Here is a 27969-nt window from a genome sequence, read left to right on the forward strand (position 1 = left end):
AACTGTTTGCATAAGATTAGCGAGATCATTCGCTCCGTTGATAGTTCAAAATGAAACCATTTTTTGATGTTACGATTTCTAGACACCCAGACCTGAGCAATGTGTTTTATTATAGTAAGATTTAAAAAAAAACAAATTTAATCAAATTAAAAAAAAAAACAAATTTAATTATCCGACTAGAGAGAAGTTCTATTTTTTGAGTAGATCGACGTTGCTTCCTGTGGTCCAACTTTTTTGCAGAACATTCCTGGAAATCGACAAATACCGCAAAACCCCTTTTAGAATGGCCCCTTCAATATAAGGGCTTACTAATAGAAGGGAAGGCCCTTCAAACAATTCTATTACTTACTTTTGATAGCATTTCTATAGTCTCTTATAATCCAAATGATGGCCAACTGATCGATTGGAGGATACACAGCAACCATGGAAACCGCAATGTTCGAATAGGCTCCGAATGAAATTCCTATAATTGGCGAGACTAGGAGAAGAGCAGTTGGCGTATACATAATCACAATTGGAATTCCTGCTTGAATCACTAATGCGAACAGTAGCTGTTTCTGCATTTTCCTTGTGTGTTCACTCAATTCCGTTTTAATTTGGGATAGTCTATAAAAGCAACGGGTTCCAAAATATCCCATCACTCCCAGACAGATTACGAAGCAGGAACACAGTGCGAGCATTGTTAGCCAGACACCAAGTGGTTTAGTGCACTCTCCTTTATCATCACAGATCTAAAAGTTCAACATTTTTGAGACAGACTAACTGAAACGTACGTAATATATCGGACCGTTATAAATTACTTGATCCATTGTGAGATTGTAATTGTTCTTGAAGACTTCTCTGAAATTTTCAGGTTTTAAAAGTTTAAAGGAGGTTTGAGGTATATGCATACCTCAATTCATCAGTGAAATAGTCGAACTCGCCGAGGAAGAAATACTTCAGAGAGATCAGAAACAAGCCGAGAGTGAATGATCCGAGAACCCATAGAGCCAAGTAGAATTTGCTGAATATCCAAAGCATTCGATGATAAAAGACCGCTACGTATCGGTAGATGAAATGGACGGAGAGAATGATCAGCATGGTGACGTACATAGTGCAAAATTGCACTGAAATTGAATTTACATGTTTCGATTCTCTTTATTTTCAAGTCTTACGAATCAACAGCGGACCAATGGTTCTGTTCGGGCCATTATACATCCGAAATAGAACATAGGAAGTTTCAGTACTATGGGCGGCCAGATTCGCATTGGACGTTGCTATGGAATACATGATCAGTACCACATTATACACAATCATCAGATTTTTGTAGTATCCAAAACTGTCTCTTGACTTGTAAACGATCAACATCAATAGTAGAATTTCCGACAAAAGAGATATCAAGAATCCTATACCAGAAGTATGGATAGCCAAGTTTAACAGAAATTTAGAGCTCATCGTCGAGAAAAAAAATGAAACTGAAAATAATCTGAAAACTTGTCGAAACCAACAAGCAGGTGTTTATTAAGTAGAAAGAAGTTTCGCCAAAACGAAGGGAGCGCTAAATGTGATTTCTCAAATATTCTTGATCAAAGTATGTCACAAATGTTATAAAGAACGTCTGAGAATGAATTTTAGGCGCTGGTTGGCTGTCTTTTATAATGATGCAGAAAATCTGTAGGGACCAAATGATTAGCAGCATTTCCTTGTTCCGAGAATTAGGAAGCAAACTGCTCATTATGAAAACTGCAAAAATACGTTTTTTGTTTTTGCAGCGATCTCCGTTCAAAAATTAATAGAAAAACTAGTTTTTTGTCAAAGTTTCGTCAATAAAAGCACGTCGAGGAGTTTAAGTTGTGCCCCAGCTTCAGAGGTGCTGCACCAGCTAAGCTGCTGTGGCTCAGGTTGGCCCGAACCCGCCGATTGGAAACAGGTTAACAAAAACATTCCTGTCTTTCTCCTTTAACGATAAAACTATGGTCAATACATGTATGGATAGATTACAAACGTAAGTTCTAGTACGATTCAATGGAAATGAACCACCGACATATTGTACCTGGCAAGAATTGGGATGGGCATGAGTAAGAAAATATTAGCTTGGAAAAATTGTTTTATACATGAAACACTCCATAGTAGATCAAAGTAGATCATTATGGTATATACCACGGCCAAAGGTTGATCATTCACAGTTATCGTCATTTTTTCATCGAGTACCTAAAAATGAAGTATAACTTTTAAATCCTAGCTTTGTCAAATTTAAATGTAGAAGTTTTGCGCTGTAAACAATTTATACCTTGGTAATCATGTTTCTTTTATCTTTTCGTTCCAGAATATCCACAAACTACACCAAATCAAGGCTGTCAGAAACAAGACCGTGGCCTGGGCCGTGGGTAGGCTGCCGTGGAGCGAACCGTTCGATCTTTTGGAAACAAGCTCATCCAACCAGTAGTTTCTAGAACCGAATCACACTCATTACAAAAGTACCCAAATCAAAAAGCCGCGTCCCTGTTTCCGACAACTTCGCACTAAATCCACCGATAATGAAACAGTCATGGATCCAAAAAAACTGGCTCATTTTTCAATAATACCAAAAATAGGATTCTCTGAAGTACTTGCGAAACCATTTCATCCATTAATCAGAACTCATGTCCCTAATATGATTTCTGAAACATCCAAATTTCTTTCAGACAGACTGCCCTACGTAGAGCTCCCCAAGGATTTTTCACAATTTCTATGTCTGTCAAAACGGAAACAAGTTTATTTTTCTGAGAATCGTAATATGAAAAACATGAGAGACTTATCAGATGTTTGATTTAAGGCTCAATCGGGAAGTGGTGAACGCAGCAGATGCTTGTGGGCTGACTGTCTTTTTTTTACAAGTGAAGAAGTCTGAAAGTGAAATATGAATCTGAAGAAAAGGATTGATACCTTTGATTGCATTACGAAAATCTCTGATTACATAGATGATGGCAAATTGATCAATCGGAGGATAGATAGCAAGAGTAGCCATAGCGAAATTGACGTAGGGACCGAATCCCCAATGGAACATCGGAGCCACGAAAAGGAGAATGATCGGAATGTACATGAAGACGATTGGAATGGCTGACTGAAAATATGTGTTGGTTTAATTTAAACTTCTGGAACACCTGAATAATTAGCGCTTTCATCAATTGCTTCTGTAGTTCAACTGTGCGTGCACTTGTGCTGGAAGTTTTGACATTGAGTTTTTGAGTAGATTGGTATCCACAGAACAACATAATGAACACTGACACAAACTGAAAGGCTAAACGTGCGGTTGATTCAAGACTAAAATTTCTTACAAGAGCAGCGGTCAAGTAAAGGGTTGTTGCCCAAACCGCTATTGGTTTCTCACAAACTCCGAGTCCATCACAGACATAGAAATTAGGTCCATTGTAAACGACTTGATCCATGGTCAGGTTGTAAAACTCCATGAAATCGTCCCTATAATGTTTTTGAATCTCTAATTTCTATAAGATATTCACTGTTTACCGTAATTCGTTTGAGAATTGCTCGTTTTCAGGAAATGTGAATACCTTGAGAAAACCGCTTCCAAATCCGGAAATCGCACATCCGCTAACCCAGAATGCCAATCTGTACCCCTTGAAATAATTCAACTTTTGGAAACTGGAAAGATTAAACACAATTACAAAAAAAAGGTGTACAGCTCACTCGCAGACCACAAAATACCGATAGATAAAATGAACAACCAGGAGCAGCAAGAGTGTGAAATAAATTCCACAGAAATCAACTAAAGTTGAAAATTGGTACTTAACATTGGGAAAGATGGCTAACCGAGAAAAAATGGTGCAATTGAACGATCGACGTATCCGTAGTAATAACTGAAAACGACATACGCTTTGTCGGTGCTCAAAGCTGCCATTTCAGTCCAAAAACTCAAAAAAGAGTAAATGATTTCAACGATGGTATAGGCAACCATGAGGTTACGGTAGGCACCATATGAGCTTGAAGCTTTGAATGCGAGCAAAGACAAGAGGGTAATATTGGAAAACGAAGCGATGACCATTCCAAATTTTTCAGAACGGTAAACATAATCCAAAATCCAACGAGCACTCATTTCGAGATTGAGCGAGCAGTTCCGGTTTAAGGAAGTTTTAGGTTTTGAATATATTATTAGTATTCATTTTACGATTCTAACGAATAGGCGGAGAAATATAGGTGACCGCCTCCACAGTATTCCCGAAAGAGTTCATATTTTTTCTGATCGAATAGACGATATTGACGTTGGACAACAGACAAAAATAAGCACAACTTGGCATTAGTATTGGAAAAAAACTAGCATTGAGATTGATAACGTCAGTCTGATCGTTCAGCTAATTCTGAAGTAACTGAAAGCCGTCGCTGCATTGTTCAGAGTAGAGTTTTCTCTCTCTCTCTGAGTTTGCGTTTCTGTGTACACTGACCAACGGAACAAAATATTGCCATGGCAATATTCATTCAACTAAAACGGAACATTCAGTCATAAGGCCTTCCTAGTATCGAGGAATGAACAACACATCGATGCCAGGTGAAAATCCAATTTACTATTGTCTGGGATAGGGGTACGAGATCTAATAGAAACCAATTACTGTGAAATTTCGCCTCCACAGTATTCCCGAAAGAGTTCATATGTTTTCTGATCGAATAGACGATATTGACGTTGGACAACAGACAAAAATAAGCACACCTTGGCAGTAGTATTGGAAAAAAACTAGCATTGAGATTGATAACGTCAGTCTGATCGTTCAGCTAATTCTGAAGTAACTGAAAGCCGTCGCTGCATTGTTCAGACAACTGAAATACGTACATTATGCACTTTAAACGTACCATCATCTCCGAAAATCACTTCGAGAAGCTTCTCGTAAGTCTCGAATGACGTAGATTGTGGATAATTTATCTAATGATGGGTATATGGCGAGACAGACCATTATGAAGTTCCCAGAAACCCCGAAATTAATTTCAAACATTGATGAAGTGGAAAAGAATGAGATGGGAATGTACATGGAAATGAATGTACATGGAAATGAGGAATTCCGGACTAATGACGTATAGGGTCTGAACGTAATTGGTTTGCCGTCAGAAGTGCAGTGAGGTGTAGGTGTTAAAACTAACTACTCGAGCGTCGCCGGCAACTTTTGAAAGGTGGTCAGATTCCGGATAATACCGCTACTAATGTCGACCAAAATCCGAGTATGACAAGGTTCCAATTTAGTAGTATTTCGACTTTCAACTTCCGACCAAATCCTGATCTTGGTCCGATATACACCCGTTTGTGGGCATGTTCCAACCAAGAAATAGTCAAGATCCATCCAAAAAACGAACCCGTCTCAACTTCCGACAAGAAATTACAAGCCGACAGTGGAGTACTTTTAAGACTTTTCAGTGGATCCTGAATTTCCGTCTCTATCTCCCTTGAAGAATAAAAAGGTCTCTTAAGAAGTCATGTATGAAATGCGAGATAACTGAAAGAAATAAACAACAAGAATCAGAAAAACAATGATGGCCGTGTGGTTCTTCTGCTCCAAGAATTAATGTCATTACAAAGTTATGAAACCTTAACCTCGATCTTTTAGGGCCGTGTCTTAATCTATAACAGGATCTGAAAATGTTTGCTAAATTAATTGGTCACATCATTTATGTTTCAGCCAAAAAGTTGTCTTCCAAAGAAACATGCGTCATACTACACTACGTTTACTCCAAGGTTGTAGCCCCTCCTATTGTCCAATTCAACCACTTCTTTGTGTTTTTCAAACTTCCCTCTCTTCTTCTTTTCATTCTTTTTCTACCAGTTTCACCACAGTTCTCTTCTAATTTCTTTTTTCCTGGTGTGGGTCATTTAAAGGTCACTCATTTCCGCATTAGAATCAATTTACTCGATCTCGAAAAAGTACTAAATTTTGATTTAACACTGATGTTTGTAGTATTATCAGATGTAGATCAAAATCTCGATTCAAAAGATTCCTGAATATTCCTTAAAACATCGCGTAAATAACATAACAAGTCATACGATCCGACCTCGTTCTTCGCCGAAAACGCCCTTCACTTGCCATCGGATTTACCTCCCCGTCTTCTGACGTTGAACCACTTCATTCTTTCATCATTTTTCAGAAATGAAGCCAGTAACTAAGAATATATTGATCGGATTAAGTGTTGCAATCACTATTGTACTCATTCTCCTTATTGTTCTTTTTGTTGTTGTATATGTTAAGTCAGTGCTAGAACGGAATGAAGAGCACACCAAATTAGGTCACTGTGTGCCTGTGAGTTGTGATTTGACCCGCTGAAATGAATGTACTTTTTAAACTGTTTTCAGCTGATTGATTCGGCGCTTGAACTAGAAAGTGACATGAATGTGACGCAAGGATTTTTGATGAATCCCAAAGAATACAAGACGTTGTCTCAGAAATGCGACGATGCTATTGTAAGTTGAAGTTCAATCCAGTGAATAGAACATTGAACTTTTAGAAATGCGTTGGTAAAATTGAATCGTTTGTATCAGCGGATGTACTTCATACATTTTCATCTTGCCAGTTCTATGTGTTTTATAATAGAGAGTTTTCGCCCTGTGCGGAAAAGGTGAGTTGAAGAAGTTGTGGGTCTATTAAAATTTAACTTTGCAGCTGATCGCCAAGAAAGAAGAAAATAGGTCATGCTTGAAGACTTTGTTTGATGGTAGTGTTGAAGTGAGTTTGGAATAATTATTTTTGAATATGATTGCTTTTTTGATCACCTCTATGAATTTTAAAAAGATTTAGGAAATTCATAAATATTCAGCACCGGTCAATAAAAGACAAAAAAAGGTATTTTCCAGTTGGCTTTCAGTCATTTTCAAGAGTCTGTATCTTGGTTATCATGCTTCCGACAACGTTGAAATATTTGGAGGGTGTAAAACAGACACAGATTGAACACTTTGGATTTACTGAATTTTTAGAAAATGAAAAAAAAATAGTTTTTTAGGTATTTGCCGATTCTGAAAGGCGCTTGTTTTTTTTATGTTTTCAGTAAAAAAAACGGGCCAGAAGGATGTCTTCCAGAAATTGGCAAATACCGTAAAACCTCTAATAGAACGACACCCGGATCGCCCACTTTGAGCCTATATATATCATTTTCTGTGAAAGATATCAAAAAGTGGCTAATTAGTAAAATGTTGCTGATATCCTGATAAACATTTTACTAGTTAACCTCTTTTTGATATCTTTTAAAAGAAGTGAGATATATAGGCTCAAAGTGGACGATCCGGGTGTCGTTCTATTAGAGGTTTTACGGTAGCTGAAAAACTAAGATCTTTCAAACTTTTCTGTGAATTCAAAGTTTTCAATCTAGGTCTGTTTCACACCCTCCAATATTTTCAAAGTGATCGGAGACTTGACAGACGAGCCCCAGACTCTTGAAATTGGTCAAAATGGTCGAAAAACAACTGAAAAATAAATAGTCATATGTATATCTTATTGATCGGTATTGTAGATTATTGTTTTTAAATCAACTACAGTACTAATATGGGAACATCTATGAACATCTTCTGATTTCAGATAAACAACAATAGGTGCAAACAGTGGACGGAAATCCAAGAATGCATACGAACGCAAATTGGAATCACTTGCGGTGACGATATGACGAAGCGTTATAAGGAGGTGAGTGTGAAAAGATTCCCGTCCATCCATATCCATCCCAACTGTTTTTTTCTTTTCCGTTTTCCCACCATTCTCTTTTCAGGAGGCCGCCAATCTGCGTTCATCGATTTGCATTGGAGAATAAGTTTGAAACTAATCCCAAAAGTGTATAATTCTTATTGTTCTAGTTGAAATAAATTATTTCGTTTCTTTTTTTTCTGTGTGAACCTTATATTGCCATCCTTTTTACCGTTCGGGAACCATCGATACGAACAGTAAATCATATAAAAGACCGGAGATAGTTCGGCTTCACATACATCTCTTCTATTTATCTATTCCAAAAATATGGCATGCGGATGTGCAGTCCAACTTTTCTGCTGGATTTGTCTACTGTTCACAGTAATGCTGTTTATTGGATTCATTCATGTGGTCTGGGAAGCAACCATCTCGAAAAGTGACTTTTGTTCCCGAGCTCAACTTCTAACTGGTGTAGAATGTGCCAAAGTGAGACAGACTTAACCTGAAAATACGCTGAAATCTCATATTCCAGAAAACGCGACGTCTAGAAAATGCACTAATGGCCATAAATCAAACAACTCGATTTTTACGACCACCATTGGAATATCAAAAAGTAGTCGACCTTTGTGAAAACACACAGGTATTGTTTCCATCAATTAAACAGAAACGATCCTCGTTCAGACATCAAGGACGTTTTTTTGAAAGTTTTTGTCTTTTCAGAACTGCTTTACAAAAATAACTTGTGAAGATGGTCATGACTTTGTAGCGGATGTGATGGGCAATTTTCCAGCATGCGAGTTTTATAAATTTTATACGACGGAGTTTAGTCAATGTGCTGAGAGAGTGAGTATCTGGGAACAAAATACTGTATAACTAAGAATTTCAGTTACTATCTCAAACTTCAAACATCACTTGTCTTGATACACTGTTCAATGCAAAGCACACCGCGAGTTCAGACAATAAAAAGTTTTAGAATATTTTTCACCAAAGCTAGAATAGGAAACTTCAACATTTTTGGGTTCAGCCTACATGAAAATTTTACCTTAAAACCTGTATTAAAGAATTTTCTGTACCTTTGACAGGAACCGAGAAAGAGTGGCTTAAAGTTAAAAGTCAGGGGGCCCTTCTATTACAGGTTATACGGTAGTTTCTAACTCTACAATTTCAGATTCGATTCAACCGTTGCAAACAATGGCTAGACATCCAGCCCTGCATTTATGATGCCATTTATGAGGAATGTAATTTTGATGGAAACTCTACAGATTTGGTTACTCGCTATTCTGAAGTAAACTAATTTTCTTTCACCTTAAAATCACCATTAATCTTTGCAGACAGCTCGAGATTTCTACCGATCCATGTACTGCGAGCCAAAACCTGAACGGATCAACACCATTGATATTGAGTATGAAATTATTGGTCTGGTTGGACAGAGTTAATTTTTTACAAATCTTCTGGATGCACTTCAAGTGTTGAAATCTAAAAACAGCCATGTCTGTAAATAAGTGTCCTGCTAATAAACTATTGTTCCTCTCTATTGCCGCCTTGATTTTCGGTTTTCCCCAACTCAACGCCTGACTGACGAAATTTCAAAACATTGTATTGATCTGATCAAATTAGCTTGTTAGGCGGTCCCTCCACTCATTCGTTCACTCACGTTTTTGTCAACATTTGAACTAATTCATCTCGCACACCGTGTCATCGAAAACGTCGTCCAAGGTTTTGTTTGGTTTTCCACCTCCTTTCAACACCATTCTTTTATAGTAGGCTTACTGTTTTGTGTTTAAGCTGTTTTCTCGAAACAACTGGTCTACTATTCCCAAATTGGTTGTGGTGTGACCGATGATGCGAACATTGCCAGAGAAAGACAGTTCAGAGAAGGCGGACGATGGGGCGTTCTGTTAATTAGGTGATCAAATCATCTGACTGGAAAGGCGTCCTGAAACTGTACCAGAATATTCTGTTCTGATCTTCATTCCCAATACCATCCGTTTCCCATTATTTCAATTCCACACAACAGTCTCTGTTCTTTTCTATTGTTTCCCCACTTCCTAACTTGCAAACTTGAGGTCATTTTTAAACTGAATTCCTATTTACACTATACGACGATATACTCATGTATCAAGTAGCCCAGTAGATATCGTGGGCGTGTCCAGGTCGAACTAAGTCAGGCGACGACTGGGTTATGATATAAAAATGTGTTCTTGGGTTTTCAATTTGAAACCAAGATGATACAAAAAGTTGGCGAAGAAATCAGAAATCACATCGATCATTCATTGGGTGTTAATATACATCTGTCTACGACTACTTTTTTTTGTTAATTCGACGAGATGGTTTCAGAGTCCCTTGAAAAGGCTAATCAGAAATCACGAGGAGTACTATTGTTGTTGTTGACCGGTAGTTCCGAAATGACTCTTGAAATAAATTCTTGCTTGTCTCCTTTTTTTCTTCCCCTTCCGATTCGTTTCCTTCCCCATGTCCTATCAATTTTTCACTTTCCTCTTCTTCATCTCGTAACCTTCCAAAGAATCAGACCCTTTTTCCGTTTTCCGTGACTTGATTTGATTGATAACGAAAATGGTTCTTCATCTTTTTTCCAACCTTTTTACCGATTTGATTTTTTGAATTGTTGTTGTAATTTCCGGATCGTCGTCTTTTGATGAAATGATAGATGGCAAGATCCATTTCTAGCCTTGGTAGTTTTGGAAAAAAAAGATAAAGAGATAAGATTGTAGTTCAGCTCGAGTTCACTTTGACCTGTTGACCTTGAATTCTTACACGATTAGAGAAAACTGTTTTTGATCGTTTTTCCGTTCGAGGAGTGGGCGGATTCTTGCAAAAAGTGTGCCGGTATCAGTGTTTAGATGTTTAGATGTTCTTCAGAATTTGAATTTTTCACGTCATCAACCTTTGATTTACCGGAAACACTCTAACACTGTGAGCTCATTTATCTCAATTTCTATAAGAGATATCAAAAATCTGTCAACTGATAAAACGTATGTCAAAATATCACCAATATTTTATCAGTACTCTACAAAGATCTTTTTCTCTTCTAAATTACCAACAGTCTAGTAAATCAAAATCTGTAAATTCTATTTTTTCCATCCAACTAAATACAATATTTCCGCATTCCATAGTATAGTCTCATGTCTAGACATCGTAATTCTTCCTGATTTTAATTGTTTTAGAAATGAAAAACTCCAGTAAGCTATGTTTGCTACTCAACATTTCTTGTTGTCTATGCATTCTACTTATCGTTGGTTCGATTGTTGCCGTCTACATGTTTGGACTACAAGCTAAAATGCCAGATCCAGGGTTTTGTACTAGAAAACATGCAACACAAGCAATGGAGTGTGCAAAAGTAAGCGCCACTTAGATAGAGCCTTATCAAAATCTCGAGATTTTTAGAAAGACGATGAACTTGGTGCTGCAGCTGCCAGTCTGAATCACACGAACATTCTTCTGCGACGACCAGAAGATTATGAGCCACTGGGAGGATTGTGCTTTGTCACTTTGGTACGTAGTTGAAACTTAATGTACTTACAACCAATTAGTTTTTAGCAATGTGCAAGAGAAATCAAATGCCGAGCTATTAGGAATATCCTGAACGACATCAGCATCTGCGGGTTTGTCTATTATTACACAAAAGAGTTCTCAGAGTGTGCCAATCGTTTGTATGATAAGAGAGATGAGATTCCATGTCTAGGAGAAATTTTCAATGAAAACAAACGAGTGAGTATTTTTTTTTCAAATTCCTCATTAAAATTCAAACTTCCAGACGCCAAAGGAAGCCTGTCAAAAGTGGAAGTCGATCAATCCATGTGTGAAGGACGCTATCCGAAGCGAGTGTGAAGACAAGCTTGGCATTCTTCAGTTCAAGTGGGAACAGGTTCGTTTCAGATCGAATATCACCACTTTCTGAAAAAAATAAATGATATTTAGAAGTCTCAAAAAGCCAACAGCATCTACTGTGAGGAAGATCGAAGGATCACACTTGGGTCGGCAGAGGAAACCGAAAATTGAATGTTTTTTGAATTGATAGTTCCCCTTTCTTACCGGTAATAGATGTGATTTAATTGTCCATAGGCTGTGTGTGTCGTGAATTGTTCTTCATCTTTCCTCCATCTAAAATTCATCAGTCAAAGTTGAACAGATAATAAGAAAGATACCATGTACACTTGAACCAGAAGCGATCGCCCGATGAGAACTGAAGATAAAGATGATATGATTTTTGCTGCCTTATTTTTAATAGTTCATGCTTCTCTTATCAATATGTAAAAAAAATGAAAATATTTCACCGCGTCCGGCGAATATTATTTGTGAATACTCGAAAAACTGACATTTCTGACTAAAACTGGACGACTTATAAAAATAGAAACGGTTAAATCATAAAATTTTTCAGTAGTTTATGCTTCATTTAAATCAATGCGTTACCATGTGACGGAATATTAAAACATCTGCCGTTTTCAACAATTTTTTTCAGGAACACAAATCTGTTTCTCATTAGTTCAATCTACAACCAAATGACTGAAAATAAAACTGATTTCGAGATACCTTCGTTTTTAATCTATCACTATTATGTCAGCGGTTGCATTTCTCTATCTCTGAACATTTTCATTTTATATCTACTATTGTTTCGAAAGGGAAAACTAGATTCATTCAGATTTTACCTGTTAGCTTTTCAAGCAAGTCTTCAGAATTCCTAATTTTGATAATGACGAAAGTTCAGATTCTCTGCTCATTATGCGACCTCCATTTGTCTTTTTTAATGCAACTAGTCCCATTTTTTCCATATATTGTCGGTGGATGTGCAGCTGGACTCCTGTTACAATTATCCCTGCTATCACCTCATGTTTGTATGACGATTCTTTCGTTTTTAGTTGGATTCCAAGTGAATACACTAAATCTTTGTTTTCTAAGGAAACATCAAATAATTGCTCAAATTAGCGGAGAACGGGTTTTGTCGAAAAATGTCTACAACTTAATAGTTTTCCTGTTGCTAGCCTATCCCTTCACTTATTCTGTCCCATTTCAGTTGGCAGCAAAATCCAAAGAAGATCAATATAAGATTATTGACAGGGTAAGATGAAAATATGATTTTTATAGTAATTTTTATACTCTGAATAATATCGTAGAAGTACCCCCATTACCGAACCAAATTTGAAAAGCTGGAGAATTTCGAAGTTTATGAGCTAAACACAATGATGTCTACATTTTTCACAATGATTATTCTTGGCTGTGGTCAGTCAACTCTAACAGTTTCTTTGTTGGTATTTCAAATGTATAAAGGTCTTCTTTTATGTCGCTCAAGTTTATCCAAGTCCACTCTAGAGAAGCACAAGTCTTCACTTAAAAGTTTGGTTGGCCAGGTAACTTTTTCCTGTAATTCAAATTGAAAAAAGTTTTACATTGAAGTTCATGACGACACCTATCGCAATACTACCAGCTATGCTAATAGTCCTTACCATTGTTTTTCCATTTTCAGAAGCACAAAGTGAGCCCGATAGAGCACAAAGTGAGCTCGATGATCGAAAAAAAATTCTAAAATTGCAGATTTCACTAGATACATGCTCATGATAATGTCAACGCATTCAGCGGTGAATTGTCTAGTAGTCATTTTCACATTTCCCGAATTCCGAAATTTTGTTTTCTTCTGGAGAAAAAAAGGACTGACAATCGGACAAAGACCACCAGTTAGTATTGCCTCCAGTGGCCTTGCAAGACCTGTCAGGAACTCGTGGACTAATTCAGTTTCTTAATTTTGTTTTTTTTTCATATTTTGAAGATTTTATAAAACTAGAGATAAAGCTGTTTACATAAAATGCAAATGACGAGGGAAGTAAAATGTCTCTTGCAACTACACTCCTCAATTCTGTTCCAACCCTAATATTAGTTTTCTCGGTTTTTCACTTGCTTTGATCATTTTTCTCCTCAACGATTTCCCGTCAGTTTTCTTTTTTTATAATCGTAGCTGTCTTCAGCTCGTTTCTAAATACCATCTGCGGGCCATGCAGGGCTCCTGATTAATTTTCGTTTTTAATCCTGTTTCATAAAATGAGTGACAAATATCTGGAAACTGATCTGAATGTTCCCGATTTCTTAATACATCACTATTATATAACTGGTTGCATTTGCATTTGTTTAAACTCATTTGTGTTTTATCTCTTGCTATTCAGAAAAGGAAAATTGGACAGTTTTCGATATTATCTCCTAGCGTTTCAGGTGAGAAAAAGTATCGCTCATTATATCTATCTTAAAACTTGTGATAGAAGGGCTCCTAACTTTTAACTTTGAGCAAAATTGTCCGGGCTCCTGTCAATGATGTGGAACAGTTGGAAACTGATAAATTAAGTAATTTCAATTTTCAGACAATATGTTTTTTGAGTGATTTTCATTTATCATTTTTGATGCAGTTCGTTCCTTTCTTTCCATTTATCATTGGTGGATTTGCAATTGGAGCATTCCCAAGTTTTTCCCTTCTAACTCCTCATTACTGCATGACAATTTTGTCCTTTTTAGTTGGATTCCAAATCAATTTGCTTACTATTTGCTTTCTCAGAAAACATCGAGTAATTTCTAAAGTTACTGGAAAATATATTTTGTCTGAAACAATTTATTACTCTATTGTGGTATCATGTATAACGATTCCCTTCACGTATTCTATACCATTTCATTTGACTGGAAATACACAGAAACAGAAACTCGAGATAATTGATCGGGTGTGAATGAATTAAAAATGTTCTAAAAATCACAATCTTTACAGAAATACCCTTTATACCGGACCCGCTTTGAACAATTGAAAAACTTTGAGATTTACGAATTTACAATCTGGATGCAAATATTTTCGGGAATGGTTATGGCCGGATGTGTTCATGCGGTATCCATTGTTTCTATGTTAGTTTTTCAAATGTATAAAGCTTTGGTTTTAAGTAGTGTGAGCCTGTCTAAAGCTACATTGGAGAAACACAAGTCGTCGTTGAGGAGTCTTATTGGACAGGTTTGAGAGCATGAAAACTTGAATGAAATAAAATTATTTTTCAGTTCTTGACAACGCCAATTCAATTCTACCATCTGTGTTTATAGTTGCTACAATTGTAGTTCCTTTTGAAGGAGCACAAGGTGAGTACAGAACAATTTTAAAAATAATTATAAAAATTCAGTGTTTTCCTGGTACATGCTAATGGTGATGACAACACACTCCACAATAAATTGTCTCGTTGTAATCTTCACATTCCCCGAGTTTCGTGCTTTCGTCCTTTTTTGGAGTGAAGAAGGTAAACGATTCAGAAAGAGACAGATGACCAGTGGACCAACATCGCTTGTGACCCTCCGAACAGCTCGAAATGCATTTATGAATACACTACATTAATCACTACGATTCCTAGTAAAGTTGATCTTCTATTTTAACCCATTTGTTTCCTGAATCCACCAAAAAAATGAATTCAAAAAACCAAGCTGCTTGATTATTTTTCTGCCTTGACATGAATAAATAGTTTCGATTATAACATCTGTCCCACGAACTTCAAAAAAATTATTCACTCGTTCCGGAAAACATCAGCAAAACGCTATATACTGGTGGAAAAAGAATTTCAGATATACTCCCAGTTTCTGGGCTGATACCTGTACCCTTGAAATTTGAACTTATCGATAAAATCATTTGACCCAAATTGTTAATTTGGTCTTACTTAAACTTGATTTGTTGGTCATGATATCTGAATACGAAATGTGATTGATTTTTGATTTTCTCAAGTGCACCTTTGATAATTATTTTTGCCTTATATCTAGGGGCCACAACATTTTTTTCAAACTGTTTTTCCCTAAAATCTTTTTATTTTAAATTAATCCCCTCTTCCTAATTAGCTTATATCCAAATTTTCTTCCAAAAATATTCATCCGTTCCCGAGTTACAGCTCATTTTGTGCTCCTCCTTTTCCTCCAATGTCGCCCCCAGCATTGCGCGCACGCATAAAAGTGGGCGGGGCGACGACAGCGCAAGGCTGCCGCGCGGGAGAGATGAACGGGTTTTACCAAGAGATTTTCTGCTGAAATTTAGGTTTCAGACAGCTGGAAATGGAAAGAAACTTGTCGGAAAATGCGGAAAAATAGCTTTATTAGTTTTTATAAAATTACCTAGCCGAATTTTACAAAATCACAGCCGAAAGGGCAGAAAAAAGAAAAGAAAAATTAAAATTTAGTATAACGCATTCATAATTCACAAAAATGGACTACGAAGTCAGCGAAAAAGTGCTTACTGTTTGAAAAAAAACGTTGCGATTCCAATGTATGGTTAAAAAAATACTTTCAAAAAAGTTTTTCAAAAGCGGGATCGAACCCGCATATCTTCGCTTAGCACACCACTGGCTTACACCAAACGCACACACTAGCGGTGGGCGCATTATTTTCTTATAAAGCCGGTACGCGCGCGCGCACAGAAAAAATATTTTTACGATTAATTTAGGGAAATTTCGATACAAATGTGCATCGCATTTTTTTTCGGGCGACTTTTTGGGATTTGTCACAAAAATCACTTTATGTGAAATTCTTCGTAGAATCTGAATATGTAAAGAAATCATGCGTTATCAATCTCTACTAATGGTAAAATTGCGAAAAACTGAAATTTTCCATGAGTACGCCATCTTTCGAATGGAAATAAAATACTTTCTGCCACTAAAATTTTTTCACAATATTTACAGCCAGTTTGGCTGTAATGTACTATTTTCGGGCAACTTTTCTGAAATTTTCATTATTATTTCCTTTTAGAAAAAGTCTTCAGTTACTGGAAATAACAAAAAAAATTGTGCGTTATCGACTTTCATTACACTTTCCCAGGCATTTTTCTGCCGCCAGTTTTTGTTCGTTGCCTTTTTCTCTTTTCAGGTGAAATTTTCAGTGAAAACAATTACATATTCGAAATCTACGTAGTCGATTACTTGAAGAAGCATATTTTCATATTAATCCTTCTTTTCTAGCCAAAGTTACAGCCAATCAAACAGCCGAAATGACCCAGGGGGGAAAAATATTTAGGCTCCGCCCCTTTTTTTGTGGTCGACCACAAAAAAAAGGTACTTATAACATCTGTCATATCACTCCTCTCGTTTTCTCATTAGTTCTGTTTTAGCATGACGGAAGAAGCTTTCAACATTAATTTTGAAATTCCTCAATTCCTAATACATCATTATTACATTTCCGGATGCATATCTGTTTCAATCAACTCTTTTGTATTCTATCTGTTATTGTTCCACAGAAACAAAATGGATTCATTCAGATATTATTTGATGGGTTTCCAGCTAGCATGTTCTTTGGTTGATATACATTTGACATTTCTAATGCAACCAATACCTTTGTTCCCACTTGTCTCTGGATATTGTAGAGGAGTTCTTTCGAAACTATTTAATGTAACTCCACATGTTTGTATGACAATTCTAGCTTTTCTAGTGGGAGCGCAAGTGAATTCTTTGAATTTATGTTTTCTACGGAAACATCAAGCAATCGCAAAAATTAGCAGCAAACACGTGCTGAATAAAAGTACACATAGAGCGATTGTGTTTTTCTTTCTTACCTACACTCTTACGTATACGGTACCATTTTATTTGGCACAGTATCCGAGAGAATATAAGTTGCAAATGATTGACAAGGTGATCAGGTTTTTGGAATTATGTGAAGAAATATCTACTACAGAAATATCCCATGTATCGACATCAGTTTGAGATGCTTCCCAATTTCGGCTATTATGAACTGAACGCCATGATTTTAACATATGTGATTATGATAATTGGCGGATGTATACAGTCAACTCTGACTGTTTCTTTACTAGCTTTTCAAATGTATCGAGCACTTGTTTTTTGTAGTCACAACCTATCAAAAACAACACTGGAAAAGCACAAATCGGCTCTGAAAAGTCTTGTCTGTCAGGTTGGTTCTACGATTTGTTTCAAATCTTGAAGAAATTAAATTTAGTTTTTGACAACCCCCATTGCAATCCTTCCTGCTATGTTGATCGTATCCACTCTTTTTGTTCCGTTCAAAGGAGCACAACGTAAGATTACGAAATGAAGATGTTCAAATGAAGACATTCGGGTGTTTTCAGTGTTCACACAATACATGCTTGCGGTGATGACAACTCATTCCACTATTAACTGTCTTGTTATGATCTTCACAATACCAGAATTCAGAGCTTTTGTTATGTTTCGGAGCAAGGAAGGAAAACTTCAACGACATAGAAAGAGTGTCAGTTTCGTGGTTGCTAATTCCAACGGAAGCACCCGTCCATTTCGTATTTCTAATAGAAGATCAGTTTTTTGATATATCTACTCAGGCGAGAGACCTTGAATGACAAATATTCTATCACTGATTTCTGTTGTTTAGTTTACCAAAATAAATTATTCAGTTTTTTTTTCAATTTTTACTAATCAAAAATCAGATACTTACTGACAGATGAAATTTCAAAAACTTTGTCGTGTGGTCATTTTATTTTCTAGCCAATGTCTACTAATTTTAACATTGAATTCCAACCACCCAGTTATCTAGCAGAACATTTCTATTTGTCTGGAACAGTTTCAGTTGTATGTAACGTTTTCATAAGTTATCTGTTGTTTTATAAAGGGAAGAAATTGGAAACATTTCGGTATTATCTTCTTTCGTATCAGGTATTTGAAAATGGTCAGTTTGGTTGAAAATATGGGTTTTTCTAGATTTCTTGTGCTTTTGGCGATCTCCATTTATCAGTTTTCATGCAACCAATTGGTTTATTTCCAATCACTGCCGGGTACAGTAATGGATTATTGGGCAAATTTTTATCAGTTCCTGTGGATCTTCAAATGGTACTAATTACATGAAAATAATATACTTTACGAAGTTTCAGACTCTGTTATCTCTCATGGCCAGCGTACAAGTCAACTTATTGAATATTTGTTTTCTTAAGAAATACAAAACGATATCAAATATGAGTAGTCGATTTGAAATTCCATTGGTTGTCTATAATGTATCCGTTTCAATTCTTGGCGTTTACCCAATTTTATTCTCCGGTTCTTTTTTCATGAGCGGTATTTCCAAAGAGGAACAAATGATTATCATACGAAAAGATTATCCATTTTTCGAACAACAGTTTTTATTTCTGAAAGACTTTCAGTTGTATGTCATGAATAATTGGATGTCAGTCTACTTTTTTCTTGCAATTTTCGGATGTATTCAATCAGGACTAACCATTGGAATCTCCGTTCTTCAAATGGTTCGAACCCTCCATGAAGTGAAAACTTTGATATCTAAGGCCACGTGGCAGAAGCATCGGGTGGCAGTCAGGAATTTAGTTCTGCAGGTGGGTCTATATGACATCAAAGCTAACTTCACTAAAAATAAATTTCAGTTTCAAAGCTCCCTCATAGGAATTGTTCCAGCTGTCTCCATTGCTTTTGTTGTCGTGATTCCTTCAAAATATTCTCAAAGTATGTACAGGATGGGGCAAAATTCTGGTAACCAAAATTTAACGCAACCTGGCGCGCTGACGCACTATTCGTACATTGATTTTATGCTCATATTTTCCCCCGTCTCTTTATTAGTAGATGTGCAGTGTTTCATGTTCCTATCTCAACTTTTACGAAGATGACACTACTTTCTGTACACCTTACTTGATTTTTCCTGTTTTTGGCAGATCTAGATGGGCAAGAAAGTGTACCAGGAATACTACTTATTGGAAAAATCATGCTGTCTAAGTCATGGTGCCTAAAAGATCGTGATATTAGACTACCCAAAATGATGTAGAATTTACTCATACGGAAAAACATGTTTAGCAAAAAGTGACAGAACCAAATGTTCTAACTTCATCCCCGAAAAGGATGGCCTGTCTCGAGTCAGACGACAATCCGATGGGGATTTCGGTGCTTGAAACTTTTAGAGCATATGTTAAAGTTTATTTTCACATTTTTTTTGGGTGCTCTAAAAATTTTTTACCGCGGAATGAGACAATTTGCCTACAGACCACCCCTGTGCCGTCTTCTTTTGGTTACCAATCTTTTGCCCAACCCTGTATTCTGGTGTTGACTCTCAAATTTCAAACTGTGCTAATTATTACAGCACTATCTTATTATTTCACTATGATTGTTGCGGTCCATTCAACCTGCAACGCAATTGTGATGATGATAACTTATCCAGAGTTGAGGAAACATGCAATGTTTTGGAAGAAACCAGAGATTTCGACTATTAGGTAAATCTGAAAAAACAGGCCGTAAACAGTTTGTCTAATTTCAGTGTGAGTGTGACGCAGAACTCTTCACAACGAGTACGATCTATCACTTGAGTATTTTGTTGTTATTGTTTCAAGTATTTGTTGTACATCTATCCAATTATAAAAGGTATACAGACAGAGTAACACAAGTTGAAAGGGTAAATCTTGAAACCGGACATTTAATCCCTGTTCACCGAGGTAGCAGTAGATTCCTTTCGCCCACATTTATTCCCCGTCGTTTTGTATTGCAATGGGTGTTATACTACAGGACCAAGTTGCACTTGTCACTGGTGCTTCCAGAGGAATCGGTGAGATTTTAAGTACGAATATTGTTATGAAAGGTTTGCGATTTAGGTCGTGGAATAGCTTTACAACTTGGAGAAGCTGGTGCTACAGTTTATATTACTGGCAGGAGACCTGAGTTGAGTGACAACTTCAATTTAGGGCTTCCTTCTTTGGAGTATGTGGCAAAGGGTGGGTCAAATACGAACATTGCTTTCTTTTGGACAAAAAAAACCTTCAGAAATTACCAATCGTGGTGGCAAGGGAATCGCTCTGTATGTGGATCATTCTAACATGACAGAAGTGAAATTTCTGTTTGAAAAGATAAAAGAAGAACAGGATGGAAGATTGGATATTCTGGTGAACAATGTTTACAATTCTCTGGGGGTGAGCTTCAAATTGTGATTTTTGATGTAAGCTTCTGTTCATTTTAGAAAGCGACTGAAATGGTTGGTAAGCCGTTTTTCGATCAGGATCCGTCTTTTTGGGATTCCATCAACGATGTTGGCTTGAGGTAACATTACTCATCCACTGTTTCATCTGAATTATATTTTCAGGAATCACTACTACTGCTCTGTTTATGGATCCCGGATGATGGTTGAAAGACGTAAAGGGCTTATTGTGAATGTTGGGTCGTTGGGCGGCCTGAAGTAAGCGAATTCTAGAAAAATCCCTTATTATACAATTCATATATTCAGATATGTTTTCAATGTTGCCTATGGAGCTGGAAAAGAAGCGTTAGCACGAATGTCTACAGATATGGCAGTGGAATTGAATGTAATCTGATAACACAGGAAATTAGATATTCTATCTGAATATTTTTAGCCATACAATGTTTGCGTTGTAACACTGATTCCCGGGCCCGTGAAGACGGAAATGTCTCTGAAAAACAGTATCGAAAATTTTGTGAAGGATGAATCTGAGTATTACGTGAAAGGAGAGTCAACGGAATTTACAGGAAAGGCGTTGGCAAGATTAGCAATGGATCCGGGAAGAATGAAGAAAACAGGAAAAACTCTTTTCACTGAAGATCTAGCTCAGAAATATGATTTTTCTGATCGACCGGGTAACTTGGTAAGATATGTTTCAGGAATTGTATAAAATATTTTATAGGCATGGAACCTCAAAACATTCGAAGTGTGCGAACCATTCTTGGAACCATGGGGAAGCCTGAAATAGCGAAATACGTTTCACCCAAAATCAAGCTACCAAAATGGGTCATCTGGCAAAGTGTGAATCGCTTCTAGCTGACAGATGAATGCTGAGAATGAGCAATAAATCATTTGACTAGTTACTTGCATAATAAAGTTGATTTATCTTAACCTAGTCTTCCTCTTTTTCAAGCTAGCTCTTAGAGCCTAACGGAACCAAGCTTTGGATATGACTAACAGATTAGGTTCTTTTTTGCTCAACTATTTCAATAGCTTGTAAGGTTCTGGATCTTTAGAAAAATTGATTAATCCAGTCATATGTCTCATTAAGACAGATTCCCTGATCTTACAAATACCTTAAGGAAACAATACTATAAAATATGGACGATGAACTCAATTTTCATACGTACTCCCTCCCCCGAGTACACTTATTTTCCACATTGGTATCAGATTGTGAAAGCACCTGTTCTCAGTCATTACTCTAATATTCTATTCCTATTCTCTCGTTTTAGCATTTTCCAGACGATCATTTGAATCACTTGACTGGATTAAAAAAAAAGTGACTCTATTTAAGAAACTTGGAACTACTCTCTAATCTTATATACTAAAACTAAAAATGTTCGAATCACCGCTTAAAATTATATTGGGATCCGTTCTTTTTCTTGCATCTTCAACTGGATTATTGCTCAATCTTACCGTAGTTTCTCCAGTTTTTCAACTTGCTTTTGCAAGGGATAAAAGTTCGATTTATGTGATTTCAAGTGTCAATATTGTGAATGATATTGCTCATTTAATAATCACAACTTTCTATCTGGCACCCACTATAACTTTGAATGTAAGTATTTTTGTTTCTCTGAAAAGCCATGACAACGTAGTTTCAGAGTTTCATAGTTTCCGAAGAAAGAAATAACAACCTTACCGTATTCATTTCCTTTATTTTCATGGTTCTATGGTACATTGGTAACATCACACAGATTGTAATGGCGGTTAACAGGTGAAAATTGATCTTTATGATTTTAATGAACCGATGTCTGATTTCAGATGGGCCGTAATTTGTATTCTTCGATCATCGATTTTCACAAAAAAGAATCTTCTGATTTGTTTTGCCTTCACATTTTTATTCGCAACTGTGAAAGGTTACCTGATTCAGTATGAGTTTCCATGCTGCGCGTAAGTTTTTTACAGTTGAAACAAAATCTAGCTCTTAAATTCAGATTCCTGGTAGATCAATCTGTACTTTCCTATTCATACTTTCAAATCGAAAACATCACAAACTTCACGGATCAAAGTGATATCCCACTAAATGCGCTGAGCTCTATCATCCCTGTTATTTGTTACACTTGGGTAAGAAAGCTTCCGCAGAAAATGGTCTTAAAATCAAAACTTTTTAGATATTCTACACTATCAGAAGTGCATCTCAATCTATCACTCCTGACATGAGAACAGGAAACCAGAAGAGAAGAGGACTTCAGGAACTATCCTATGCAATGCAATTCTGTCTGATATCATTGTTCTACACTTTCTCCTGGATCATGTTCCGTATTTTTCCTATAATTTTCAACGGGAGACAAATCGAATGGTTCATTTTAACCTCGTTGTGCCACGTACTCAATTGCAGTGCCAATGCATTTGTCTATCTTGTCTTCAACCAAGAGGTAGGTTACTCAAGTTTTCCACGTACCCATGGTTTTTTTTTCAGATACGCAGAAGACTATCCGAAAGCCGCTTTTTCCGATTAACCGGCATGCGAACATCGGATCATACTTCTCATGAGCAGCATACTCAATCGAAGATTCATACTATTCCCATCCCAAGTGCTCGCACACATTGATTATTCGAAAACGTCTTTTTCTACGAACCTTACAGCTAATATTTCTATTTTGTGTATTGAAAAACTAATAAATCATTGAAAACACACATGATGTACCATGCTCATTGATTAACTTCCGTTCAGACAGAAACCTTCTTAGCTCTCGTTTTGCTCAAAATCGGCTGACTACTTCCCTCATCCATTCTGCGCGTGTGCAGTTCTCCCTGAGTTCCAATGCAGTTCTCTCTGAAAGTCTTCCTTGGTTTCTGCTTCGGAATTCTTTCCGGGACAAGTTTGATTCTGAACATTTTTGCATTGTTCACAGTGTTTCGGTTAGCCTTCATACTTCGAAAAAACCATGTCTACGTCATCGCTTTCTTCAATATACTGTCTGATGTCATGCAGATGACCATGTCTGTCTTTTTTCTCACTCCAAGTATTATCACAAATGTGAGTTACTGTTTTTTAGAGGCGAATCAGCTTGCGCCAACATAGGGTAGCCGGTAGCGGCGTGGCACCTCCAACGGTGGGTCCACAAGTTCAACTCCTCGAGGGACTCATATGAACAAAATTTCGAGAAAACTATTTTTCATCTCCCCCCTCCTTTAAGAGCTGAATTAACTTTCTCATTTCAGTCCTTTCTGATTAGCACTCGAAAGAAAAGTCCATGGACTCTCGCATTTGGTTCCGCGTTCATGTTCTTGTGGTACTTTGAGACCATTACTCAAATGATAATGGCTTTTGACAGGTACTATCACTGATAGAAAATCAGGGTATGTCCCACTTTCCAGATACGTAATCATTTGTCTTCGTAAGCACAACCTATTCACCTTCACTTCAACTCTTGTCATGTTCTCTTTGCTCATCCCAATCTCTTTTGTGATAATGTACCATTCACAGTATATGAATCCATGTTGCGCGTAAGTTCAAACGAAAATTTTGACTTTTCTGATACTGTTTTCTAGATTTCTGTTCGATCAAGAATACTTATCGTACTCGTACTACCCCATTGAAGGTGTTCCCAACTATTCAGACCGATTTGATCTACCTCTCAATGCATCTAGTTCCATCATTTCTGCAATCTGCTACATCTTGGTAGAAGATAAAATTAACCAGCAATACAGGGTCCGCCAAAATTACGTGTGCACAACTTTGACGCCATGGCGCTGCGCACTGACGCACTTTTGGTGCGCAATTTTTTAAAATTTTTATTAATTATTTCATTATTTATTAGTTTGCCAAGTTTCATCCCAATCGGTTATGTTTTAGGTAAATGACAGCGGCAAGTCCTCATCGTACTCTGATCGTCGACTTTTACAAGCGAGGTTTAAGCACAGGAGACATTTCTAAACGACCGGAGTGCACCGAAACACGGTTTTCGCGACCATCCGTCGTTTCAACCAGCTTGGCCACCTCAAGGACCGTACGGGAAGAGGAAGACCGAGGACTGTAAGAACTCCAGCGAAAGTCAAGGCCGTCCGGGAGAAAGTCAGGCGAAATGCTCATCGTTCCATGAAAAAGATGTCAGATGACATGGATATCTCCTATACATCAATGAGGAGAATTGTCAGAAAAGAGCTGAAGATGACCTCTTATCGAGCAACAAAAGCTGCTATTCTATCCCAAGCCAATAAGGAGAAACGGCTCATCAAAGCGAAGCGCCTTCTCGCTGGCACGCGCAAAAAGGATCATCTTATCACCATCTTCTCGGACGAGAAACTCTTCAGTGTCGAGGCTGAATTTAATAGCCAAAACCACCGAGTGCTGGCCACAAATATTCAACAAGCAGCTGAGCGTGGTAAAACAATCCATCGAGCCTCTCATCCTGCGAGCATCATGGTTTTCGGAGCGGTTTGCTATGATGGGAAGTGTCCGCTTGTTTTCGTTGATAAAGGCGTGAAAATCAACCAAAAATACTACGTTGAGGAGATTCTGGAGAAGCATGTGCTACCGTGGGCTCAAAACCACTTCGGTCAGAAGAAATACATCTTCCAGCAAGATGGAGCGCCTGCTCATACCGCAAAAATGGCTCAACAGTGGTGCAAGGACCACTTCCCCGCCTTCATACCAAAGGACGAATGGCCGGCTTCGTCGCCTGATCTGAACCCGCTCGACTACTCCGTATGGGGTTCTGCAGAATAAGGTCTGCGCAAGACCTCATGCAAATATCGAGGCCCTGAAGAAGTCGTTGTCTGAGGAATGGGACAAATTATCCGTCGAATACCTGCGTGCCACCATTGATGCCTTCCCTCGACGACTTCGTGCCGTGGTCGCTGCCAAAGGAGGTAGAATCGAATAATTTTTGTTGAATTATGATTTCAAGCGTTGAAATAAACTATCTGTTAAATTTCGTCTTAATCTCGCATCTACTTCTGGAGATAACGTCATCTACACTTGCACACGTAATTTTGGCGGACCCTGTAAAGTTATATTTTTAGATCTTCTGGACCGTTCACAACTCGTCAGCTACATTTTCAACGGTCGAAGGCGATCAACAAAAAGTTAGAAGGAGAAGAGACATCAGGTAAAAACTCTCAAACCAAGACGAAACAATTTAACTTTTCTAGATTTGCAATACAATCCAGTCTTCTCCTGGTTTTCTACATATTCGTTTGGGTTTTGTTCCGAGTTCTGCCGATTCTTTTGGCAGACAGACACGTGGAATGGTTCATTCTCGTGCCAATATTCTATACCATCAATTGTACTTCGAACGCCATAATATACATTTTCTTCAACAGTGAAGTAAATAGATTCATCTTGCTTTGCAGAGCAATTTGTGATCTTTAGGTCCAAAGCCATTTGACACCATACAAATTGATCTCAGTTCTTCGCTATCTGGGAATCACTCAAACTCCAACACCAGTACAAAATCGGACGATAGCAAGTATGACAACTTTATCAAGTGTCGCACCGATCACACACGTCGCCATACGATTCATTCCAGCTCGGAAGCATCAGCCCTTTCGATCGATTGGCTTGCTTCAGAATATGAATCAAAGTGTTGTTTGACAATATTCAAACTTTTTTCGGATGGTTTAATAAATTATTTTTATATGAGTAAACCAATTCTATACCAACCCACATTGTATGTTTTGATCGATGTTGAATTTTTTCTTTATAACTGATTTCATGTATTTACTTTATACAATTCAGAGATCCAAACGTTGTTTTCATCCGGCTGCCAGGTACGCCATCCGTGACACATCGACTACAAAACTTCAATATAAAATAACTGCTTCAGTATCCATTCCTTTCACGAAACCTTCCAGTAATGACGCTCAAGTATTTACTAGGTGTCTCATCATTCGGTTTATCAATCGTCGTCATTTTTCTGAACATCATAATTTTTGTTCCTGTATTCCGACTGGCGTTTATTTCAAAGAAGAGCACAGTTTATATAATTGCATTTTTCAATATAATATCGGATCTAATGCAAGCTTCTGTGCTAGGCTTATATCTATCAACCTCGATGATGGCGGATGTAAATCTTAACCTTTGAAAGAAATATTTTGATTGTGTCATTTTTAGCAATATCTTCTCGCAGGATCACGGGACAGCTTCGTAAATTTATTTTTAAGTGGGGTTTTTCTAAATGGATGGTTTATGGAGTGCCTTGTACAAATAGTTATGGCTGTCAATCGGTAAGTTGGGAAAGAATTATATGTAGTATACCAAGTTTTTTTGTTTCCAGTTTCGCCGTTATCACTCTCAACAAGCATTACATTTTTACTTTCAACACCACCCTCGTGATTTTCTTCTTTCTGGTTACCACAACAGTTTTTTCGGTTGTCTGCACTCAATATCTTTTCCCATGTTGCAAGTAAGATTTCTACAGATTTTTACCACTTTGAGATCTCTTTTAAAATTAAAAAAAAGACTCCTGCTTGGTCGGGAAATTCAGTCCACTGACCGACCGACCGGCAGCCGACGGCGGTCGGTCGGCTGGGCCGGCGGTCGCCGATTTTCGAAAGATCTAAATGGAAGCCTTATCAGAAAATGAACTTTGATTAATTTCCAAGAATTCTTTTTCATTGGACCTTCTGAAATAGAAAAAAGTTACTGAACTAAAAATCACATTTCAGATTCATATTGGATCAAGATGCTCTCACAATGTTATTCATAAATATCGAAGGATTGTATTCATACTCCAATTTGATGCTTGTCTCCTACGACATTGTCTGTACAACCACGTCTACCATTTGTTATGTCGCCGTGTTTTTCTCTATTCGAAATTCTCAGAAGAGTGTGGCGAGTAATATAAATCGATCCAGTCAGGACAGCAAGTAAGAGGGCGGTGTTGAACTTTTGAGGAACCATTGGCTTTTCAGATTTCTACTTCAGTTCGTCCTCATTTCTATTTTTTATGTATTGGCATGGGTTCTGTTTGAAATTCTTCCATTTATCGTTCCGGCCGATCAACCACAGTGGTATTCTGTGATTCCGTTTTTGGTGACATTGAACTGCTCTTCCAATGCCATCATTTATCTGGCACTGAATAGAGAAATTCAAAAATCTATGCGAACTTCTTGGCTCGCGTCGAAAATATCCGCAGCAACGGTGTCCAGTCAGATCTAATCCAGACCTGCTACTACTAATTGATAATTCTAATGGTTGTAATTACTGTAGCAAAGTCATTTTTGGATCTAATATAATAAGAAGTAAACCCATCATTTAAGTTTCATATAGAATAAATTATATTTTTAACCACTCCAAAAGCGTTCACCCATAAACTTCTAGACGTTTCACTTCCAACATGTTGCATTACGCAAATAGCTGTCACTTCTTTTTTTTCACACACACATGTAACCGGCAAGCTCACGAGGCAGATGTTTTCAACACGAGTTTAGTCTATAGATGAAGTCCTTACAAAATTGGTTTATTGTCACT

The 27969-nt window shown here is 37.3% G+C and overlaps 12 protein-coding genes across 12 annotated transcripts; 10 read left to right on the top strand and 2 right to left on the bottom strand.

Annotated features, from left to right (window-relative positions):
• Window positions 1-176: 176 nt before the first annotated feature.
• On the bottom strand, window positions 177-1434 carry Cbr-str-84 (the record flags this gene model as incomplete). Its single annotated transcript, XM_002637388.1, has 5 exons — window positions 177-247; window positions 350-731; window positions 774-840; window positions 893-1106; window positions 1155-1434. 5 exons carry the CDS (start codon window positions 1432-1434, stop codon window positions 177-179), a joined length of 1014 nt encoding a protein of 337 aa, XP_002637434.1.
• Window positions 1435-2776: 1342 nt separating this feature from the next.
• Window positions 2777-4072, bottom strand: Cbr-str-88 (the record flags this gene model as incomplete). Its single annotated transcript, XM_045237931.1, has 7 exons — window positions 2777-2865; window positions 2905-3082; window positions 3123-3251; window positions 3297-3438; window positions 3487-3621; window positions 3667-3745; window positions 3790-4072. The coding sequence occupies 7 exons, from the start codon at window positions 4070-4072 to the stop codon at window positions 2777-2779; spliced, it is 1035 nt and encodes a 344-aa protein (XP_045096700.1).
• Window positions 4073-6104: 2032 nt separating this feature from the next.
• Window positions 6105-7749, top strand: CBG19147 (the record flags this gene model as incomplete). Its single annotated transcript, XM_002637390.1, has 6 exons — window positions 6105-6254; window positions 6308-6415; window positions 6460-6570; window positions 6615-6677; window positions 7524-7625; window positions 7708-7749. The coding sequence occupies 6 exons, from the start codon at window positions 6105-6107 to the stop codon at window positions 7747-7749; spliced, it is 576 nt and encodes a 191-aa protein (XP_002637436.1).
• A 200-nt stretch (window positions 7750-7949) lies between these two features.
• Window positions 7950-9058, top strand: CBG19148 (the record flags this gene model as incomplete). The annotated part of the gene is made up of 5 exons (XM_002637391.1): window positions 7950-8108; window positions 8155-8262; window positions 8343-8465; window positions 8791-8907; window positions 8954-9058. The coding sequence occupies 5 exons, from the start codon at window positions 7950-7952 to the stop codon at window positions 9056-9058; spliced, it is 612 nt and encodes a 203-aa protein (XP_002637437.1).
• Window positions 9059-10809: 1751 nt separating this feature from the next.
• Window positions 10810-11642, top strand: CBG19149 (the record flags this gene model as incomplete). Its single annotated transcript, XM_002637392.1, has 5 exons — window positions 10810-10980; window positions 11028-11135; window positions 11181-11351; window positions 11398-11508; window positions 11562-11642. The coding sequence occupies 5 exons, from the start codon at window positions 10810-10812 to the stop codon at window positions 11640-11642; spliced, it is 642 nt and encodes a 213-aa protein (XP_002637438.1).
• A 691-nt stretch (window positions 11643-12333) lies between these two features.
• On the top strand, window positions 12334-13378 carry CBG19150 (the record flags this gene model as incomplete). The annotated part of the gene is made up of 4 exons (XM_045237932.1): window positions 12334-12699; window positions 12755-12988; window positions 13035-13134; window positions 13173-13378. 4 exons carry the CDS (start codon window positions 12334-12336, stop codon window positions 13376-13378), a joined length of 906 nt encoding a protein of 301 aa, XP_045096701.1.
• A 295-nt stretch (window positions 13379-13673) lies between these two features.
• On the top strand, window positions 13674-14988 carry CBG19151 (the record flags this gene model as incomplete). Its single annotated transcript, XM_045237933.1, has 6 exons — window positions 13674-13841; window positions 13988-14338; window positions 14383-14513; window positions 14570-14616; window positions 14661-14738; window positions 14780-14988. The coding sequence occupies 6 exons, from the start codon at window positions 13674-13676 to the stop codon at window positions 14986-14988; spliced, it is 984 nt and encodes a 327-aa protein (XP_045096702.1).
• Window positions 14989-16738: 1750 nt separating this feature from the next.
• On the top strand, window positions 16739-17921 carry CBG27174 (the record flags this gene model as incomplete). Its single annotated transcript, XM_045237934.1, has 4 exons — window positions 16739-17254; window positions 17298-17531; window positions 17577-17655; window positions 17707-17921. The coding sequence occupies 4 exons, from the start codon at window positions 16739-16741 to the stop codon at window positions 17919-17921; spliced, it is 1044 nt and encodes a 347-aa protein (XP_045100195.1).
• Window positions 17922-18436: 515 nt separating this feature from the next.
• On the top strand, window positions 18437-21368 carry CBG19152 (the record flags this gene model as incomplete). The annotated part of the gene is made up of 11 exons (XM_002637395.1): window positions 18437-18439; window positions 18982-19060; window positions 19689-19818; window positions 20108-20147; window positions 20181-20313; window positions 20363-20508; window positions 20556-20635; window positions 20679-20771; window positions 20820-20898; window positions 20947-21187; window positions 21235-21368. 11 exons carry the CDS (start codon window positions 18437-18439, stop codon window positions 21366-21368), a joined length of 1158 nt encoding a protein of 385 aa, XP_002637441.1.
• Window positions 21369-21888: 520 nt separating this feature from the next.
• Window positions 21889-23103, top strand: Cbr-srx-1 (the record flags this gene model as incomplete). Its single annotated transcript, XM_002637396.1, has 6 exons — window positions 21889-22107; window positions 22154-22266; window positions 22314-22442; window positions 22487-22616; window positions 22664-22927; window positions 22972-23103. 6 exons carry the CDS (start codon window positions 21889-21891, stop codon window positions 23101-23103), a joined length of 987 nt encoding a protein of 328 aa, XP_002637442.1.
• Window positions 23104-23316: 213 nt separating this feature from the next.
• Window positions 23317-26091, top strand: CBG19154 (the record flags this gene model as incomplete). Its single annotated transcript, XM_002637397.2, has 7 exons — window positions 23317-23532; window positions 23718-23830; window positions 23874-24002; window positions 24048-24177; window positions 25521-25606; window positions 25650-25824; window positions 25870-26091. 7 exons carry the CDS (start codon window positions 23317-23319, stop codon window positions 26089-26091), a joined length of 1071 nt encoding a protein of 356 aa, XP_002637443.2.
• A 262-nt stretch (window positions 26092-26353) lies between these two features.
• Window positions 26354-27657, top strand: CBG19155 (the record flags this gene model as incomplete). Its single annotated transcript, XM_002637398.1, has 5 exons — window positions 26354-26563; window positions 26611-26723; window positions 26774-26902; window positions 27165-27365; window positions 27411-27657. 5 exons carry the CDS (start codon window positions 26354-26356, stop codon window positions 27655-27657), a joined length of 900 nt encoding a protein of 299 aa, XP_002637444.1.
• Window positions 27658-27969: the final 312 nt, after the last annotated feature.

The sequence above is a fragment of the Caenorhabditis briggsae genome (assembly GCF_000004555.2).
Source record: "Caenorhabditis briggsae complete genome, chrV, whole genome shotgun sequence".
Lineage (NCBI taxonomy): Eukaryota > Metazoa > Nematoda > Chromadorea > Rhabditida > Rhabditidae > Caenorhabditis > Caenorhabditis briggsae.